The following is a 22442-nucleotide window of genomic DNA, read 5'->3' on the forward strand; positions in this document are numbered from 1 at the left end:
CCGACAAGCAGTGGTTACATAAGGCCAATTCTAAGTTTTCAGATGTTCAAAATTCATAGAGTTAGGTTGCTTTTTCTTTTAATGCAATTTAAAAACACACTTGTTTTTTTTCATGGTATTGTTTTTTTCATTTATATTTTTCTTTGATTGCCTTAGATGTTTGGAAAGGGTTTTATGGTTACAGATACGGGTCAGTGTGGTAATAGAAACTTTAACATCTACCAACTAGTCCACATCGTTGTCGATAGAGCGTCTGCCCATTTCACCACAAATCATCTCACCTCATTTCTCAAATTCTTTTCCAGGTAAGCTGTGGACGGCGCCCGAGCTGCTGCGCATGATGTGTCGACCACCGGAAGGAAGTCAGAAGGCGGACATTTACAGCTTCGCCGTCATTTGTCAGGAGATCGTTTACAGAAGGGGGGTCTTTCATCTGCGGGGCTTAGACCTCTCACCACAAGGTAGTGTGCATGACACGTGACATCATCATGCATGACACTTGGCATCATTCTGTATGACATATAACATGATACGTGATGTCATCGTGCATGACACATGACATAATCATACATGACACCATTATGCATGACACGTGATATCATTCATGACACTTGCTACCACCATTCATGACATCTTCATGCACGACACTTCGCATCATTCTGCATGCAATGTAACGTCATCATGCATGGCCCGTGACATCATCACAACCTCACCCACTAAACCCAACAGAATTAATGTGAGATCCATCACACTTAAGTCCAGACTCAGAACTATTTTCAGGATAATGGAACGGTCAAGTGGTTGAAGCTTTCGCTCGTCACGCCAAAGATACTGGGTTCGATTCCCTCAATGTGTGAATTCCCTTTCTTGTGTCTGAAACCGTTCATATTTCTTAGATATTGTTGAAAGTGATGTAAATCTAACTCACTCATCTAATAACTTTGAGAGGCATTTAGCAGTTTAGCGAAAACTATATATACTTGACAAAAATTGTTAGGGATGTGTGTAAATTCTGACATGATAAATATTGATGTATTTATTCCTTGACATACTGATAAAATATCAGTCAAAAACTACCAGTATCCCTAACTTTTCTTGTTCAGTATACATTCGCTCAATAATTTACTCAGAACCCTTTTGTAGTTGGGGTATCTCATATCCTAGAATAAATGGATAGCTTAGAAGTGTATTTAAAGCGTTAGCTTTTTGTGCTGAAAGTCTGGGTTCGATTTCCGACCTTTAACCAATGTTGAAACCCGCCTATATTGACTGTCTATGGTATTTTTTTTAAAAATGGCATCAAAACAGACACGTGCTACGGAGAACACGGAGAATGGTCGTACTGCATTTTTTGCAAAATCATATTTGAGGTTATTTAGCCTCTATACATTAGACAATCATTTGCGTTGTTGTACTTGTCTGGGACCGTTACATCCGGGATGTAATTGATTTTCAATAACCCATGTTATCGTACGAGGCCACTCACAGGATCGGGTCGTCAGGCTCTCTGACTGCCACCACACATGTTATCGTATCCCATTTCTGTAGATCGATGCTCATGCTGTTGATCCCTGAACTGTCCGGTCCAGATGCGATTATGTACGGGCCGCCTCCATATAGCTGGAATATTGCTCAATGTGGCGTAAGGCTAAAGTCAGTCACTCTCTGTATTTGTTCTTTTTTTCCAATCCAGAGATTCATGATAAGGTTAAGAAGGGTAGTCGCCCCTTGTTCCGACCGACCCTGGAAGACTACGACTGTCCCAGTGACGAGCTTGCTGACGTCATCAGACGTTGTTGGTCAGATGACCCTGCAGAGAGGCCTGACGTCACAGCGCTGAAGTCGATCATCAGGAAGCTGAACAGGTAGGCAGCAGTTGCGATCGGGTCCATTCGGGTCAAGTCGGATCGACTTGGATTTTCTGTTACCGAGGATAGCAATCGTTCCCATACCATCACTACCCAACACCACCAACACACACGCACACACGCACACACGCACACATGCACACACACTCACACAAAGCACGGATGCAAATGCTATCATCTTGAACGAGACGTTGACTCACTTTCTTTCGGTTCCACTATGCAACAAGTCAGGGCAAAAAGTTAGTCAAAAAAAAATAATTTGCTGTTGCTGAGTATTGTGACGTCATATCAATGACGTCATTTCCTTGTCTGCTATGATGTCACTTGACGCTGTTATTTCACCCATTTCGAAACGAAAAGACACGTCTCTGTAATGCTAAAGAAACATAATGCCCTCACATGAGGCTTGGTCGATTGGTTGGGTAGCCTAATGGTTGAGCGTTCGGATGTCACGCAAAAGGCACAGGTTCGATTCCCCACATGGGTACATGTGTTAAGCCCATTTCTGATAGCCTCCGCAGTGATATTGTTAAAATATTACTACAAGCGGCGTAAAACTAAATTCTCTCACTCTGGTGCCCATCCCAGTGAAATTGCTGGATACTAGCTAAAACAGCACAAAACCCAACTCACTCATCCCAGAAATAACAAGATCTGTGTTTTGTAGGGATGGCGACAAGGGCAACATCCTTGACAACCTGCTGTCCCGGATGGAGCAGTACGCCAACAACCTGGAGGCCCTGGTGGAGGAGAGAACAGCCGACTACCTGGAACAGAAGAAAAAGGCAGAGGACCTTCTGTACATGATGCTGCCGAAGTAGGTGGAGCAGGACACCGGGTGGTCGTAGTGCCAGTCCCTCAAATAGTGATGACGTCATTACTTTTAGTACCAGCTTAACCAAGTGGTCTGGCGCGCCTTAACATTGAAATATGTAAACTCACATATACTAGTCAAAACGGTGCACCTATTAATGAAGATCTTGCAAACCGTTAAGGGTTAAAGAGGATGGTGGGGTTCGGGGCAGTCGGGGTTCAGGTTTAAAAAGGATATTACAATACCCGCCTCATCGCGGAAATGTTACAAGAATAAAACAAACAAACAACGAGAAACAGAAAGTACAAAAACAAAATCCCAAAACACCCAAAGCCAAATCAAAAACAAAACAAAGAAAACCCCTACGAAAACAAAAGAGCAACAACATCAGAAAGATGACTGAAACAAATAATGTATGAACACAAAACTATTAAAAGCAGAAAACAGTTGTGTTGGAGGAATGCTTGGCTCGCTCCTGTCGAGAATTAAAAGACAGTTGACACTTTACCTAAACGTTTTTCATACACTCAGAGAGCTATCATATCGGGAAGAAGTATCCGGTTTAAATTACGTTGTAATCTGACGAAACCCAACTATTTATGGATGACGTTTAAACTCAGGTGTAGGTATTACTATTGTTTCGTCGTTGCAATAATTCATAAATTCTGTTAAAGATCACTCGACTCGTGTTTTAATCGATGTTTTTATGTCTGTACTGTAATATGACGTTACATGACGTTGCATCAAGAAATCCAAAGCACCGGTGTAATACTCCCGTTCTGCTGCTGAAACCGATCTAACAGAGTTGGATTGTTCAATGTAGCTAATGGAGTACAGTCTCGGGGTTTTGATATGTTCCAATGTGGCACGGAGTTCCTCAACGACGTCAGAACACGGGTGAACAGCTGACGTTACGACGTTGAATTACAGGCCTATCCTTTCAGGGCTCTCTTAAACGTTATGATTGTCGTAAGTGCCATTAAAATTAATATACGACTACTTTAGGGCAAAGAGAGACTGGAAAATCTAGGCCGTGTTTCAAACGTGCGAACCCATCCATATACTACGTTGTATACTGGTCAGTATTGGATAAGGACGTGATCCCATCCTTAGTAGTAGCATACTGGTTAGTGTTGGATACACTACATTGTATACTGGTTAGTGTTGGACACACTACATTGTATACTGGTTAGTGTTGGTTACACTACATTGTATACTGGTTAGTGTTGGATACACTACATTGTATACTGGTTAGTGTTGGACACACTACATTGTATACTGGTTAGTGTTGGATACACTACATTGTATACTGGTTAGTGTTGGTTACACTACATTGTATACTGGTTAGTGTTGGTTACACTACATTGTATACTGGTTAGTGTTGGATACACTACATTGTATACTGGTTAGTGTTGGATACACTACGTTGTATACTGGTTAGTGTTGGATACAGTAGGTAGTGCTGATCCCATCCGTATACTACCTACTATGCTACTTACTATACTGGTCAGTGTTTGGTAAGGATGTGTACTGCCCTCGTTAAGGTTTTGACTATTCAACGTGACATTTCGTATAAATTAATCACTGAAGCAAACAAATTCATATTTTCTACAGTGGTAACAGTGTGCTTGTTTATCGCTCTCTTGTACGTGACTTTTTTCTTCTCAGTTTCCTAAACTTCATTGTTCTGCACGATGCGCTGCGTAAATAATCGAGTTTTGACGAGAGAATCCAGTGATCAACAGCATTAGCACTTGGGATGCAATGACCTGTGTCATTCAACTCAACCCGATCAGTCGATTCTTATAACAAGCATGGGTGTCTGAAAACCAATTCTAACCAGGCATCAACATCCTACACATTTGGTAATGTAAATGTCGGGTTAGAATTGGTCATTATAGACTGGACATACGCTCTGGAAATAGATAAATATTCACAAGTAAGTTCTATGTATGCAGAAGCACTCATGTTAGATTCTAAGACAATAAACTAGTAGTCCCAGATCATTTAGACTCGAATGGTTTGAGGCTGGATAAAAAAATAAAAATAATTAAAAAACACTAATTAAAAAACCCACAAAAAAAACAAACTTACATGTCTCAGTTTTGCAACCAGCCTTCCCATCAACTGAAACCATGTTGTACAAATCCATCTCCTGTTTATAATGTACCCCGCTACAAAACAACATACAGGGGTTTAGTATAACGACATTTTTTATTAATTTGTTCTACATAGTAAATGAGAGAATACACTTGTTCCTGAACGCCAGGCCTCATAGTTTGGACCATTCTGAAAATAATATTGATTTTGACGCTTACCAGTAGTTGGGGGAATATGGGCATTTCACGGACGCTTCAAACACTGATTGTTTCATCTCGGTGCAGGTCAGTGGCGGGTCAGCTGATTAGGGGCGAGGTGGTCAAGGCGGAAAACTACGATGAAGTTACCATCTATTTCAGCGACATCTGCGGCTTTACGGCGTTGTCGTCGGAGAGCACGCCGATGCAGGTAACAACTACTACTACCACTGCAACTATTCATTGTTGTAACCGCCTGGGCTGCTTACTGAGAGTTGCCTGAAACAAATATGGTTTTTCCTCAACATGTCGTTAATCATTAGTTAGTTGCCCTGTTTGTTGTTCAGCGCCACACTCATCAATATTACAGCTTTGAGGCTGCGAGTAAATGATCGAGTTTGGACCTGAGAATCCAGTGATCAACATCAGCATTGATGTACGATTTTGGAATACGATGATATGTGTAAACCAATTCAGATACCGTGGCAACCTGATCCCGTTAGTCGGGTAGTTCAGACTCACGACGAGGACACTGTTTCGATTCCTGGTTGGTTATAATCACTGAAGCCTTTTAAGGTTAATGTTAAAAGCTGGGTAAAACGTTTCTCAATATCTTACAGTTTTGTAGATGTTATCGATCTGTGATTCGTTTCAGGTGATTGATTTGCTGAATGATCTCTATACAACGTTTGACTCGATCATCGAACACTTCGATGTCTATAAGGTATGTATCGCTTCATTCTGACGTCTCGGCGGGATAATTATAGAGACGTTGTACCACTGTCACGTGTTTCATGCTTATAGAGGGGCGGTGGGGTAGCCTAGTGGTTAGAGTGTTCGCTGGTCGCGCCGAAGACCCGGCTCTGATTCCCTACGTGGGTGCAATGTGTGAAGCCCATTTCTGGTGTTCCTGGAATATTTCGAAAAGCGGCGTAAAACCATACTCTTAGACATTTCAACATCATATCGATCTCCTGTACTGGTGAATTGTTAAATGAGTGAGTGAGCTTAGTTTTACGCCGCACTCAACAATATTCCAACTATATGCAGTCGGTAAATAATCACGACTGGACAGGACATTACAGTGATCAAGAGCATGAACAACTGGTTACCGATGGCATGTGTCAAACCAAGTGAGCGAGGCTGATAACCCGATCCCCTTTTTCGTCTCTTACGACCAGCATGCATGGGCAGTTGACGATGAGTATTCTTACCCGAACCTTCACGAGGGATGAATTTTTAAAATGATTGTTGAATCAACTGTCATGTGCCTTGCATCGCCAACGAGTTCGCTGATTTGTCGTCAGACTGTGAAGATCCATACTCCTAAGATCCCTGTAAAATAAAAGCGTTCCTTAACGCGTAATGTACGTTAACTGTGCCAAATATATATCAGAAATCAAATGAGTTTGACCCTTACTCAGCAATATTATTAAGTAATAATGACTGTTTGTCATACGCTATAGTCCACACACTGGTGCATGCTCAAAGCTCAGAGGGAAGAGGGAGTCAGTAGTAGCAGAGGGGAAAAGAAAAATCTTCAACTTGATTTGAAAGTTGTCCGAGAATCTTTGATGTGAACTGGCAGAGAATTCCATTGTCTCGGGGCTGCGTGGAAGAACGATCGTTTACCAAATGAGAAAAGTCGAAAGTTTGGTACCAGTAACTTGGAGCTGGTTCTAAGATCGAAAGCAGTCTGAAGTAAAATCGAGCCTGAACCAGACCAACCAGTGATTGACAAAATGGAAATAGATCTGTTCAGTTACGACAAGCATAAGTTGCTGAAGCCCCGTAAAATTCTAACTCATATTGTGACCTGTACCATATCCCTGTATGACCTGACATAATCCTGTAAGCTCTCCAGGCGTATATTAAGGACGATATTCTGGTTTTCTCGTTTAAATTGTTTTATTTTACTCTTGGGCAGGTTGAGACAATAGGCGATGCCTACATGGTGGTGTCGGGATTACCGGTACGGAACGGGAGGCTGCACGCACGGGAAATAGCCCGGATGTCGCTATCTTTACTTAACGCTGTGCTGTCTTTCAAAATCCGTCATCGGCCGCAACAACAGCTGAAACTGCGGATTGGAATCCATTCAGGTAAATAAAATACGATTGACTTTGACTGGGAATTTGCTGGCCTCATTGTTTTCAAACTGAATATGTTTCCTTAGAGGGTTAGGATGTTACATTGAATATTCATTTGTCTCCTGGGGTGGAAAGGTAACCTGATGGTTAAAGCGTTCGCTCGTCACGCCGAAGACCCGAAGTCGATTCCCCACAACGTGTCACGCCTATTTCTGGTGTACCCCACCGTCATATTGGAAACATATTGCTAAATTGCTAAACTATACCCACTCGTCACATACATGTTTCTCATGGTATGTCCATGAATGTGATGTCTATTTTCATATACAAAGAGTGAGTGAGTGAGTGAGTGAGTGAGTGAGTGAGTGAGTGAGTGAGTGAGTGAGTGAGTGAGTGAGTATAATTTCTTTTTACATCATCTACGACTGATTCATTTATCATTTCACTGTGTCTGTGACGTTTTATTGAATGACACATCATGAGCATCGATCTCCACAATTGGGAACCGATGGCACGTGTCAACCAAGTCAGCGAGCCTGACCACCCGATCCCGTTAGTCGCCTCTTACGACAAGTAGAGTCACCTCTTACAATGGTCTGTACTTTCCTCCTACAGGGTCGGTGTGTGCGGGGGTTGTGGGGCACAAGATGCCGAGGTATTGTTTGTTTGGCGACACCGTCAACACGGCGTCTAGGATGGAGTCGAACGGCTTGCGTATGTATCGGGCAGTTTTGTTGTCAATCTGTACTCAGCCTAAAGTCAACTTGCAAATTATCTGGCAGTCTTGTTGTCCGTCTGTACAAAGCGTAACGTCAACCTGCAAATTAACTGTAGTCAGCTTGTAAGCAACTGTGGTGATCTTGTAATTAACTGCAGGCAGCTTGTAATCAACTATAGGCAACTTGTAGTCAACTGTAGTCAACTTACTCACCATCTACTGAATAAGTTTGAACTAGTATTCACAGTAAACAACGTTTGTGGGCTCGTAGTCAGTACCATTTGACTGAGTAGGGTGTCCACGAGACGTGTTAACGTGGTGTCACAGTTTCTGTACAAAGTAAACCCCTTAAATCGATCTCTCCCCTGCTAAATATACTGGACAAAAATAGTTAGGGATATACGCAAAGTTTGGAATTTTAAATAATGATCTATTTATTCACTGACACACTGATAAAATATCAATAATAAAAATACCAATATACCTAACATATTTTGTCCATTATTAAATTACATTCCCATCAACCACCAACCAATTTCCCATTTTAATGTGCATGTTGCCTTACTTATAGCTCTGCGTATCCACGTGAGTCCTCAGACAAAAGAAGTGCTTGATCGGTTCCAGACGTTTGACCTTGAACTTCGTGGTGCTGTTGAAATGAAGGTTGGTACATTGGATGACAATGTCCGCTTTCTAATACATGTCATTGGCATGCTAGGAAAACAGGTGAAAGGCATTTGCAAGTTCTTGAAATTGCTATGAGATGTAAGAGTCGTCGACGCAGCTGTACGCATCTTGAAGGAACATGTAAATGTTATCCACGTAAATGTCAACATCCACGTAAATGTACGTATTTTCTACGTAAATGTTAGTATCTTGTACATAAATGATAGTATCTTTTACGTAAAAGTTAGTTTCTTCTACGTAACTGTAAACACCTTCTACGTAAATGTTAGTATCTTCTACGTAAATGTTAGTATCGTTTACGTAAACGTAAGTTTCTTCTACGTAAATGTAAGTATCGTCTACGTAAATGTTAGTATCTTCTACGTAAATGTTAGTTTCTTCTACGTAAATGTTAGTATCTTCTACGTAAATGTTGGTATCTTCTACGTATATGTTGGTATCTTCTACGTAAATGTTAGTATCTTCTACGTAAATGTTAGTATCTTCTACGTAAATGTTGGTATCTTCTACGTAAATGTTAGTATCTTCTACGTAAATGTTGGTATCTTCTACGTATATGTTGGTATCTTCTACGTAAATGCCAGTATCTTCTGCGTATATGTTGGTATCTTCTACGTAAATGCCAGTATCTTCTGCGTATATGTAAGTATCTTCTACACAGATTTAATTAGCGCCTACGTAGATGTAAGTACCATGTACACAGGTGTAAATACCGCCTACGTATACTCAAATATCTTGTACGCATATGAACATTCGCTCTACATGGATGTAAGTATCGTGTACGCAGACGTAAATACCGCCTAGGCAGACGTAAGTAAATCGTACACAGGTGTACGTATCGCCTTCGAAGACGTAAGTACCGTGTATGCAGGTGGAAATACCGCCTGTGTAGGTGTAAATGTTTGTGCACAGATGTAAATACCGACCTCATAGATGTATTTTTCTTGAACGCAGATGTAACTACCACCTACGTTGACGTATGTAACGTAAACGTCGTTGTTTTCTCCTAGGGCAAGGGGAGCGTGACGACGTACTGGCTGCTTGGAGAGCGGGAAGTGACGACAACCTGAGTACCTTATGACACAGCTGTGACGTCATCCTATTTATATATTCTGTCACGTGGTGAATCGACATTAAGGCGCAAGCGTCTGGAGTGGATGATTCCATCTGTGATTTGCTGACGACTATGGGGTGCTGATGTGGCAATGGATATTTCCATGCTATGAAAAATGTATATTTGTATTTTATTTATGCCATCGTTGTAACGTTTTTACCCTTTTATATGTACTGCATGTAGTTCGATCAAGTGATTTAAGTAGCCAAGCTTCACTTGATATGTTCAGTCTTTCGGGAAAGTCCGTCTTTGTTGGAGGCAGTTCGGGTACAGTCGTATCCTTCCGCCACGTTCCGGGTTCAACATTCGTAACCACTCGGCTCATTCCGTAAAACGCCGGACTAATGGCAACAAATCATGGTTTTGGAATGAACTGAAGTGTTAGAGTGAATTGTTATGAAGCTTGCATCTGAAAAATGGACACAAGCGTGAATTTCAGGATTACCAAAGTCTATCACTTAGACGTTAGTTCATGCAAATTGTACACGTGTATGCTAATGGTTTCATATAAATATCGCACTCGATTTTCATTCTCAGCATCATGGGAGTTCACAACTCAAGGTCTCTGTGTGGCTAAATGAAGTTACTTGTGACATTACCTCTTCGCCTACCGGGTACCCATCAATCGCACGTGTGATCAGTCCTGGTCCTAAGTTCATTTTGTTGCTGTAAAAATGGTTACACGTTAACTTTGACCTACATTCAAGGAGATTGTATTTCGATTGTAAATTACGATTGTTTGCAAATGTGTAAAAAGAAATTTTGTCGTAAAACAAAGTTGTCTGAAACAAAGTTTTGACTTTGTCGGGCCAGTCAGTGTCTGAATACTTTCTGTTTTGTTAAGTTTGATGTTACTAGAGGGGTGGGTTGTCTGCCCTGGGCTGTGTACTATAACGCGAGTTACTTCCCCTGAACTTTGTACTGTTGTTAATGGAGGGGATAAGCTGTGTCCCCCGAAAGACGCATTGTTGTACCTGAAAGGGCGGAGTTCTACCCTGAACTGTGTAATGTCATTAGAGGCGTTATATCCTCTGAATGGTGAACCGTTGTAACTGGATGGGGCGAGTTATCTCCCCTCAGTGGTGTAATATGGAAATCCCCTGCAACTGTTACCTGTCCCTATGTTGAGCCAAAGGCATTTCAAAGAAACCCCTGTGTTTAAAAAAAAACAACAACAAAAATGGCACTTAACTGAGGCACTCAAAAAGCCAAACCACTACAGTGGAAGCTGTCCCAACCGACATCGGTCCAACCCGGCAAGTTGTCAACACCGGTATACAATCGCAGCCCCATCCATGGCTTGTACACTTACTGTCAGCTCTACAATCAAGCACCTTGTTTAAATCGGATTATTCCATCAGTTTCAATGAGTGCCGGTTTAGACAACTTCCACTGTATATTGCGTCATCTTTCTTAATTACACGTTGAAAGAAAATCACACGCATAAGATCACATCAGACGCTAACTGCATAATAGAACACCCCTGTTTACAATGTGTTGATGTGTAAAGATACGTCACGTGATACCTGTTATTGCTAATCATGCATATTTCTGTAATCATGAATACGGGGAATTATTATACCTATCTATGCTTTGAACTTTCAGTGTTGTGACGAATTCATGCAACGATATTTGTTTTTTCTGTGACTGTTTGTTTGCAGTTATTCCAATATCCTGCCTTAACAAGATGTTCGATACTTCCATGTACATCGTTCCTTCTGAGATGTAAACATATCGCAAACTTTCACCTTAGGTTTTCTTTTAAAATATCTGCTGTTTTGCGCGGACATATTTTTGTTTACATATTTACTATTGTTCACGCATCCTTTTTACTCCTGGCGATGGAGTGGTATGGTGGTTTAGGTGTCGCCCGTCATGCTAAACACAATGGTTCGATTCCCCACATGGTAAAAAGTGAAAACAACTTTTAAAACTCGGGGAAATATTTGGCATGAAAGCAACAGATGCACTGTGTTGATGTATGCACGTGATGCATGATTCATTGTCCCAGATTTCCCTGAGGATGTCGTCATTTACACATCTGTTATTTCACCGGTTTATCTGATGATGTTGATGTACATTTTCAGGAAATGGTACATGTCCTTAGCTTTATTTGATGATTCTGATATGCATTTTAAAACATGATACATTACCCAAGCTTTTTTGAGGCCGTTGACATACATTTTGAAATATGATACATTATTCAAGCTTTACTTTAGGCCGCTGACATACATTTTGAAATATGATAAATTATTCAAGCTTTATTTGAGGCCGTTGACATACATGTTATACACGGTACATTATCCAAGGTTTATTTGATGATGTTGATACACATCCTAAACGTGACACATTACCCAAACTTTATTTGAGGATGTTACCATATGGTTTAAACATGACACACTATCGAAACTTTATTTGAGGACGACAACATAGATTTTAAACATGACACATTATTCAAACCTTATTTGAAGATGTTAACACACATTGTGAACATAACACATTATCAAAACTTTATTTTAGGATGTTGTCATACATTCTAGTTCGAACCATAACCTAAGCTTTATTTGAGGATGTTGATGTACATTTTAAACATGACACATTGTCCAATTCTTATTTGAGTACGTTAACACACATGACACATTATTCAAACCTTATTTGAGGATGTTAACACACATTGTAAACATAACACATTATCAAAATTTTATTTGAGGATGTTGTCATACATTCTAATTCGAAACATAACCTAAGCTTTATTTGAAGATGTTGATGTACATTTTAAACATGACACATTGTCCAGTTCTTATTTGAGAACGTTAACACGTATGATACATTATTCAAACCTTATTTGAGTATGTTAACACACATTGTAAACATAACACATTATCAAAACTTTATTTGAGGATGTTGTCATACATTCTCATTCGAACCATAACCTAAGCTTTATTTGAGGATGTTGGTATACATTTTAAACATGACACATTGTCCAGTTCTTATTTGAGGACGTTAACACATATGACACATTATTCAAACCTTATTTGAGGATATTAACACACATTGCAAACGTAACACATTATCAAACTCTATTTGAGGATGTTGTCATACATTCTAATTCGAAACATAACCTAAGCTTTATTTGAGGATGTGATATACATTTTAAATATGATACATTGTCCAAACCTTATTTGAGTACGTTAACACACATGACACATTATTCAAACCTTATTTGAGGATGTTAACACACGTTTTAAATTTGATGCATCACCTATGCTTTACTGGAGTATGTTATCATACATTGTAAACATGACGCATTATCCAAGCTTTATTTGAGGATGTTAACGTGCATTTCAAAGCATAAAACTTTGTCTGTCGATGCTGATATACTTTTTAAGCCTCATACGTTATCTAAACTTTATTGGAGGATGTTGATGTACATTTTAGAGCCTGATATATTACCTCAAATATATTTGGTGTGTCAATATACATTGTGAAGCACTGCAAGACACAGTTGATCTCTTCGATTGTAAATGTTATTTATTCACGTATGTACAGATATATTTGTTGTCAACACTTAATGTACATAGCTATTTATACATGACACGAATTCTTCACATTACAGCGTCGCTTATATCACCGGCTTTTGATGTGTATTTCATTTATTATTTGATCACAAGATTTGTCAACAGTTCATAATTTATTCCTAAATGGTGTTTGAACTGCTGAGTACGTTAAATCCATTTTCTTCAAATTTTATTGTTTATTAATCTTATATATTATTTCGTTGCGTAGAAATGATATATAGATCACGTGCGTGTTATATATCCACAGCTGCACGGGTTATTTAAATGAAATGTTTGCTGGTAATGTAAAGGATCGTGCAAGTGAAAGTATACCATGAAAACTGAATCTGATAAGTTACATCCGTTATCGGAAAGTTATTATGTTGAACATAGTTAAAAAAAACACAAGCGTGATGCATCTATCAAATCCGTCAAATTTCATTAATTTGTAACCACCATCAAACAATAGTGTGTATTTTCTTCGTTGCAAATAGACAAGGGCCTAGAAGACAACCTGGCGTTATACCTGATCTGAAGTAGTCATCTGAACCTAGATGTACAGGTGGGTACAAACGTTGTACCTGGTTCTGAAATAGTCGTCTAAAAATGATGCAGATGTTATTCCCCTTCACACCCAAGACAATAGGCACTGTGCTGCCAAATGAATACAAGTTAGTCTGGGTTCGAACACGCGACGTGACATATCGGCGGTTCATGACATCGTTCACCTGGTGGTCCGGTTTGAGTTGTTAGAAGACATGTTTATGTTATCACCTCTTGGTATTTTTGAAAATTATTCGTGTCCGTTCACTTCAAACATATCATAGACGTCAGATATATTAGACATCATCCAAATGCTCTTAATTTCTGTGATATCATCGTCAGACCTACCAAACTCTCCCCATTCAGAGTTCATCGTTTTGATTTAAACCCGCCACATTCTTTATGGAATCGGGATGGAATTTAGCCTGGCGGTCTGTGTTCAATTCTCCACATGGGTACCATGTGTGAAGCCCATTTCTGTGACATTGCTGGAATATTGCTAAGAGCGGCATAAAAGTAAACTCACTCGATTGAGCCAGAAGAGTAAAACCGCAACCACGATTCGCCAGCATTTAGATTGTTGCAGTGTCTTTGAAAATGTGGCATGTTTCAGTCTTCCCGATGTACACTTAATGGTGATAGTCTCGTGTGTAATTTGTGTGGCTATGTCTATTTCAAGAATGTAAATATTTTAGTTCATTTTCTATCTGGTAGGCCTGATCACACACATGCAGTCAAACATGGTTGTGTCGAATTTACGTTTGTCTCGAAGTAAAACCTTTGTCTCTACATGTTATTTACTTAGTGATCATTTGGTGCTTGTGATGCTCTGCAGAATGCACGAACTATTTATGTAGGTTCTTAACACTTCGACACAATGATGTTCAACTGTACTCCGGGGATTGTCGAGCTATCTACGGCAAACCTTTCTACTGAACAGATTTTCAGTGTGAACTTACGTGTTTTTAAGCAAGTACGCCAATACGTCAAAACGTATGCAATGTACCTCTTTCTGGCTTTAGAAACAATAGCGGATGTCTGTCAATAGTCTTTCGTAATGTGGCAACAGCGAGTTAACAACAGGTTAACCGTGAACAGTATGTCTATATATGTAAGATGCGAGGTGAAGTGTTTTCTTGATAAAGCCAAACTGAATCCAGACTCGCGTGTTACTCATTTTTCTTCATTTCTGTTGACACTGATGTGGGATGTGAGGGAAACGGTGTGTCTGTGTGTTGTTTGTTGTGTGTGTAGTGGGTGTGAGTGCGAGGTGGTTATGTGTGAAGTTTGTGTGTGAGTGTTAGATGTTACTGTGTGTAGTTTGTGTCTGTGAGGTGGTAGTGTGTGTAGTTTGTGCGTGATTGTAAAGTGGTAATATGTGTAGTTTGTGTGTGACTGCGAGACGGTTGTGTGTGTACTTTGTGTGTGAGTTCTAGCTGGAAATGTGTTTAGTTTGTGTGTGTGATTGCAAGGTGGTAATATATTTGCTTTGTGTGTGCGAGATGGTAATATATGTAGTGTAGATTAGTGCATATATTGTGTTTGACTGGTTTGGTAGGTTGTTGTTTAAACGCTGTACATGGCAACATTCCAGACATATAGCGGTGGTCTGTAAATAAACGAGCCTGGACCAGACAAGCCAGTGATCAACACCATGAGCATCGATCTACGCAACTGGGATACGATGACATGCGTCACTGAAGATAACATCGCGGTCATGTCAACCGGGGTCTTGTCAGTTTGGACTCTTATCAACCACTTCAGTTTAGCTGACTGCTCGGCAGCATTCTACTGAAAATGTGTTGGGTTTTACTCAAAACAATACACAATGAATGACGAGTTTTTGCTGGCAGTACTCTATTTATATTGTGGCGGTGTTCTGTAACACATGCTTGTTCTAAAGGGCGATTAACGGGACTGAGTGGTCAGGTTCGCTAACTTGGTAGACACATGTTAACGTATCCCTTGTAAAGATCTGTGGTCATGCTGCTGAGGACTGGATTGTCTGGTCAAGACTTGACTATTTACTGACCACCGTCATATACCTGCGGCGTAAAACAAAAATAAAACAAAATATTCTGTGATTATGATAGTGACAGAATGAAGAATCTGTGGGGTTTTTATGTTGCATTTTCTTTTTACTTTTTGTTTGTTTTTTTTCCAAATAGAGACACCGTTTGTCAACAAACAAACAAAACAATAAGACAGCAATCGATGCATCATAAAGAAATACAAATCCTTACATATTTGAATTATACACGGCAATACAGTGGCTAAAAATATGGGACAGACGTCACTATTACAAATGTCGTTGCGATGACGGATTTCTAGTGACCGCACAGTTTAATCCAGTGTTTGCAATACTTAATTGGCCATTTGACTATTAGGGCCTGCTGTAGCCTGCTAAAATCTACCACAAACTCTACTGACCCATTTTGAAAGTCAATATATATGAACGATTCCAGAAAAAAAGAAAGAAAGAAATTACTGAAAGCCACAGTGACCTGCAAATATATCTGAAGCAACAAGCCCTGCGCCTCCGGGCCGGGATTATTGCGAACGCTTGTTGAAATGAACCAAAGACACAGTGCGGAAAAGGCTTTGCAATACATACCAAACGATGGTCATTCGTAAGGGCATAAGAAAGACAGACCTCATCCCGACCTTACATTGGAAATGCAGACTGGAGCGTTTTGAACATGGGGGTTTTAGTATCCGAGAACTGAATGTCGGATCAAGTCTTTGTACATTATGGTCAAGTACATCGCTGACCTTACCTGGAAGGTTGAAGTGTAAAGAGGGTGGTCATCGGGTCACTATGTCATATTGTGTTTTAGTGTATGTAACAGTATAAGCTGTCTATCTTCTTTATGGAAATGTGTCTCAGATTTCACAATGACGTGATGGAGCCGATGTCAAACAACACTCCTATATTAAATAATAGTTATGTAGTCTTGTAGTCTTAGATTCCATAAGAACATATGCTCAAAGCACAACATGAGAATGACTAAAACACATCCTAAAGACAGGATATTTGAGGGAAATGTGATCACTATTGACTGTGTACAGATTGGGATTCAGGCATAGTAGATAGTGAAGAGGTGAGTTTTCAGCTGTGATTTAAAATTGTCGGAGGATTCGATTCCTCCCAGTTCCAAAGTAAGAGCATTCCAGAGCATTGCTGGAGCAGTTCTGAATGTCCTTTCAGTCTGTAAGGTGGAACATTCAGAAGATGTTGACTCCTAGTGAACACATGGGTAGACATAAAGCAGTTCACTAGAGCAGTTGCTATAATTAGAAGGCCATAAAATATCTTTAGAAGAAAGGTTGTTGCTACCGGATCAGTGGAGCAACTAGTCTTCTCCGACTGTTTGATTATTGCAGCTACCTGCGATTATTGCAGACTTTTGTTGACTATACAACTACCTCCTGTGAGTTACATCTGTGATGCTCTCCAACTCTCTGGATAGTTTCCCGAGTTACATTAGACAACGGCAGCGAGACGTCGTGTTTCGATGATTGGAATTCGTACGCAATCTGCGTTCTCAGATAATTAGGCAGTATGAGTTATTATTCTGATTACAATGTGGTATGGGTATACCTCGCCAGAGCATAATAGGCGTATTGTAGAGAGATACATTCGCTAATTATAACGCTCGCAACAAGGGGCAGCTGCACAGGAACCCTGTGCTCAGGCGTTCAGGAACAGTGTTATGCAATTGGTGTATTCATGAAATACCTTGAACCGTTAATAGATAATTAGTTCTGTGTCCACCCACGGGCGGACTGAGGTAAAAAATAAATGAGTTCATTCTTAATTAAATGCAAGCATAGATAATTAATTTGGTCAAGTGTTACTGAATGTATAATACATTATTCATTTCGGTCACCTTCAGTTTGGATCATGTTAAAAAAGATCCATTGAAATCAGTACACATATATCACGGATGATTCTAGAGAGTTTTGAAATATTCCCGTTTATGAACAACCATCATTATCGCTTAATGTTCTGGAATTATTATGACCTATATCACATTAGTTTGCGAAGCAAGTTCAAATCTGCAATCGCCTGCTGTTTAATGCGATTCTTAAAAGGTTTGGACGTTTGGACGTTCTGCCTTTGAGGTATTGATTTAAAATATGCATCTGTCATTGTAGCAATATGCGCGAGAAATTAACCTATATGGTTTAGAAAATGTTAAAAATCTGCGTTGAGAAGACACTGCCAATCGTAATCTAATGTTTGATTCAACATGATTCTTTTTCAAATTACTTTTCAACATTCAGGTGAGGAGAATGTTGACAAGCAGCAAATTAACAACAGCGTGTAGTTTTAATTGGCATGCCGAGCAAAGCTGCACATGGCCACCAGGAGAGTGGAATTACATATTCTATACATGTATTGTAAAGATGCTAATTGGATGCTAATTGGACAGCTGATTGCCAGATTCTATCTGCAAAGCAAATTAAACATGACAAAGCCGACATCCACTCCATCGTCCAATCGGTAATACACTGGTTCAAAATATAGGACAGAAGTAGGTTGTCCCTGACTCAGTCAACCTCCAACCCAGCTTGTCATCTAAAAAGTACAAATGGACATGAAGTGTTTGAAATGAACTGTAAAGCATTTTCTCCTGCATGCAACAGAGCACCTTCTCGACCCTCGTCAGTTTGTGCCCATTGCGCTGACCGAGGACGCTACTATCACGAATTTAAAGCTTAGATGCAACCAAGAAAATGTACTTACAACAAAATCATCATTTATTCATGACATGTAATATAAATTGCTGGTTATGGCAAAATAAACAACATGATAAGCGTACGATCGCAAATTCAAAGTGCAGTAGTTTGTACTTCCCCCAAATTAGTGAGAAGGGTGGATGCCGTTATTTGAAAATATCCCTGGTATTCCTTGTCTGATTGTAATAAAATATCCGAACAGTGTATAACGCGTGGATGGTATAGTATAGTGACAGATCCAATTTGATCCTTTTTCTGTGTTTGTTTACTTCGATATTGAGGGTTGGCTCAACTTTCATAGCAAAAGGCAGGTGTAATTTGTGGTCGCTAAGAACACGCGTTTGGTTTATTTGAATCTGTAAACTAATAACAACGACTTTGCCATTGGCAGAAAAAACAGAAAACTTTCTTAGGTACAAATTCTGATTATACCCATTTACCCATGTACACAGCAAATGCTTATACGTATTTCTTATGTAGCAACGAAGTTCTGTTGGTACTATCAAAACAGTTTCGGCCCATAAGCGTTTTCAGGCTGCAGATTGCGTTTGGTGGTATAAACCTAGACGTTATATATCATCAGCGTTCACATGATGGTCAGTTAATGAATTTATAACATAGTAACACCACTCAGATTTATCGACATTTTGCATTTCTCCAGTCTCCGGTAAATTAGTGAATCTTTTGAACTCGATTTCTTTTTTCATCGCGTTTTTTTTAATGGACATATGTGATGATTTGTTTCGATAAGTGCTTACCGAAAGTTATCAGATTCGGCACAGTTGTTTTTTACATTGCATGTTGCCTTTAAGGTCTCATGTGGCAAATGTACTCCCTTCAAAACGGGAATAACAGTCATCAAAGTCAGGTGGTGTTGAAGTCAGTACCTAGTACGACCACCTCCACTGACCGACACTTCTGGGTACAGTTCGAATTTGTCTACGTATTCCTGATCTTGACGAAATCGATCCCACAATCGACTTACTGTGCTGGGATTAAAGTTAAAGATTCTTGCCACCTTACTCTTTGTTTCGCCAGCTTGCAATCGTCCAGTTGCCTCATTTCGATCGGCAGCGTGGAGACTTTCCATTTTCGTGTACAGTATTTGCTAAGATCGTAGGTGAAATTGTGAGATTCATTTGGGTCGTTTATAGTCACATGCTCTCATGTTTTGCACTTGAGAAACAACCATTGTGCCTGATATTCGTGCTGCATGATACCCACGCACATCATGACAATCCTGATTGATAAAATCGTCCAAGATCATTTGTGATTGCATTTGGTAAAGCGTAATCTTCCAAAACCCTCCATAAACAATGTGCAACCCTAAAAATAGTTTGACCTTACTTATGTGTACAAAATTGTAAGTACCATTTTTTGAATTTCATTTTGCGTTTTTTTTTTAAGAGTGTATTATATAAGTTGTTCACTGGTCACGAGGAGGCCATTGGCTCATGTGCATGAGCCCGGAGGGCGAGGGGAACATAAAAAACGTCGAGGGTTCATGAGTCCATGTCCGCCGAGGAACCAGTGAACAACGTATTTATCTTACCGAACACCTAAATTTTAATTTTCAACTGTTTGAAGCACTTCTGTTGAATGCGAGGCGAATCGCAATTTTGCAGACGACACAAGGTCAACAGATTTAGAGTGATTTCCCTTCCATCGATTTTCAGTCGCACAACATAGGTATTTTCCGTGCTTGATGCGTGATTCAATGTTATTCGAGGTAAAAAAGTACTACCCTAAAGCACCAGAAGACTTCGGAATTCCCAGCAGTGTACATTGAAAATAATAGAATAGCGCTTAGCCAGTCAGAAAGCGACATTCATGTGTGAGGTAAGGTGATATGTTATGTTATATGTGGATGTGCAAGAAGGTTTACCAGCTGAGTTACAAGAACAAACAACGATCAAAGTAGTAACCGATAACACACTCGTGGATTAATTACATCAATCACTTTTATCTTCCACAGCCAATTTGTAAGTGTTGGATGTAGATTTACTAATCTATACAGATTAGACCCTGTCTTAAAGTGCGTGTGTAAAAACATCATCCTTCCTCAAAGAATTAACCGCCAATACGTTGACTGATTGATTATTGGATAACTAAGTTACTTAGAATGGCGGACATCACACAATTAGTTGCCAGACATGCTATCTTGGGTGACCAGTGAGATTATTCACCAATATGAAAAACCTAAAAGATGTATCACTTTTCGCATGTTGGACAGTTGAAAGTCACGTGACATAGAACAGGATTATTTACAAGTGACAAATGAATGACACATCGTCCTCTTATGTGGATATATCACAGGCAAAATGTAGCTCAAATGGGGTTCCGCAGCACAGAGAATATGTCCAGTTTTCTTACATGCGAGCGAAGGGAGCAACGGTTGGCAACGTATTTCCCTCGCTTCGGATAGAAAAATATTTTTCATGTCAATATAAAATATCGCCACCATAAAAGGTACACTCCCATTTCCTCACTGGGTTCTGCTGTCAGATTTCCTACCCTATGTTTAATAATTACTCACGTGAAATATGTTTTGTTCAATATTTTAAAAGCCACTCGTGGTATTCAGATCGTGTGACATGACAGGAATAAGCAGAAATTACAAAGAAATACCACATTGCCTAATTTTATCATGAACCTGTTGGAGTTTATGTGTCCTACCTGTCGTCGCTATTGTTATGATTTTTGTAACATTTATTGTACATAAAAAACACTTCTGACGTAATGAAGCAGGGGAGGTAACTGTAAGTATTCCATATGGAGTAATGCCCTCCTGTTCCTTCACTCCGTTGAACCGGAAGCTGGAAGCGGAAATGGAGGCGAAGAACGGTCTGATATACCACGAGTTGCGTTTGAAATGTTGAATAAACACTACTATCAGCTTGGGGTTAATTGTTCAACGTGGGGTTGGAAGTATGAGAGCAGAGCCAAGCGGAGAAATGGGTGTATAACTTTGATGGTAGCGATATTTGTTTTGACATGAAAAGATTTTCTTCGAACCGAAGAGAGGAAAGTACGCTGCCAACCTTTGCTCGTTTTGGTCGTATGTGAGAAGACTTGTAATTTTCTCTATGCTGCGCAACCCATTTGCGCTACAGTTTGCCTGTCGATGGGTACATTCCTGAACAAGGTAATAGCCTGACACTATTGCTGTATCTTTAGTCTGTTTTGAATATAATACTTGCATTTTGTTTTAATTTATTTGTTGTAGCAAGCAGCACAGTCTGTATTACAGACAACATACACTAGGTCGCGCATAGGGCTAGTGTGAAATATGATTCACGCTGGCAAATTATACAGTGTTATATTGCAGTCATGATATAAATTAACCATAAATATGAGCAGACCGTGTACTTTTTTAATTACTTTAAAAAAACACAATATTATATATAAGGACGTACATTGACTTCGTTTTTCCCCCACTCCTAACCATTTATTACCACTGGCAGATGATTAAACTTCAAAGTTTATTATCATTTGTTTCCATAATAATGAAGTAAAAATGACTTCAGTCTATACTGAAACTATCAGTTGCGCATACTGGAGGCGCAGCAGAGGTCACGAACCAGTCACGAATTCTGGAATATCATCCAGGTTCTCTCCCGAGAAAAGCAATAAGAAAAATAACAACCAGTCCACGGAAATTGCTCTGCACTAGTGACCCTTTAAGAAAAAAGAGTTCAAAACAGTGTTGCTCTTCCGGCAGTGGGCATGTGTGAATGTGGCTCACCCAGGAGCGCTTATCCGTGCTTTCGTAAATAACAGACATTAAACGGGCTGCTTCATACTCATAACCAGTCAATGTGTTACGTCTAACAACTTTTCCCAAATTTCATACCTTTTTTATGCAAACTCTATGACTGGATTTTTTTTAAAAATGTATTTTTACCGCAGTTGCAGTAATGGCATTTTGATTTGAAGTTGAAATGCGAAAATAGAGTTTATGCAAAATTCTCTTCCAAACGTCTCTGTTGACGCAATATATAAAACATACAA

At 39.7% G+C, this 22442-nt stretch overlaps 1 protein-coding gene across 1 annotated transcript in view; it reads left to right on the forward strand.

The window, feature by feature from the left end:
• LOC137259942 (atrial natriuretic peptide receptor 1-like) overlaps positions 1–14849 on the forward strand; it is a 112881-nt gene extending 98032 nt beyond the window's left edge. The window contains exons 14-22 of the mRNA XM_067797597.1: positions 306–461; positions 1694–1865; positions 2536–2685; positions 5067–5190; positions 5635–5703; positions 6907–7081; positions 7685–7783; positions 8359–8450; positions 9485–14849. Coding sequence (XP_067653698.1) covers positions 306–461; positions 1694–1865; positions 2536–2685; positions 5067–5190; positions 5635–5703; positions 6907–7081; positions 7685–7783; positions 8359–8450; positions 9485–9544 — 1097 coding nt within the window. The 3' untranslated portion in view covers positions 9545–14849. The remainder of the gene's footprint in view (positions 1–305; positions 462–1693; positions 1866–2535; positions 2686–5066; positions 5191–5634; positions 5704–6906; positions 7082–7684; positions 7784–8358; positions 8451–9484) is intronic.
• The last annotated feature ends 7593 nt before the right edge of the window (positions 14850–22442 follow it).

The sequence above is a fragment of the Haliotis asinina genome, chromosome 13, assembly GCF_037392515.1.
Source record: "Haliotis asinina isolate JCU_RB_2024 chromosome 13, JCU_Hal_asi_v2, whole genome shotgun sequence".
Taxonomy (NCBI): Eukaryota; Metazoa; Mollusca; class Gastropoda; order Lepetellida; family Haliotidae; genus Haliotis; species Haliotis asinina.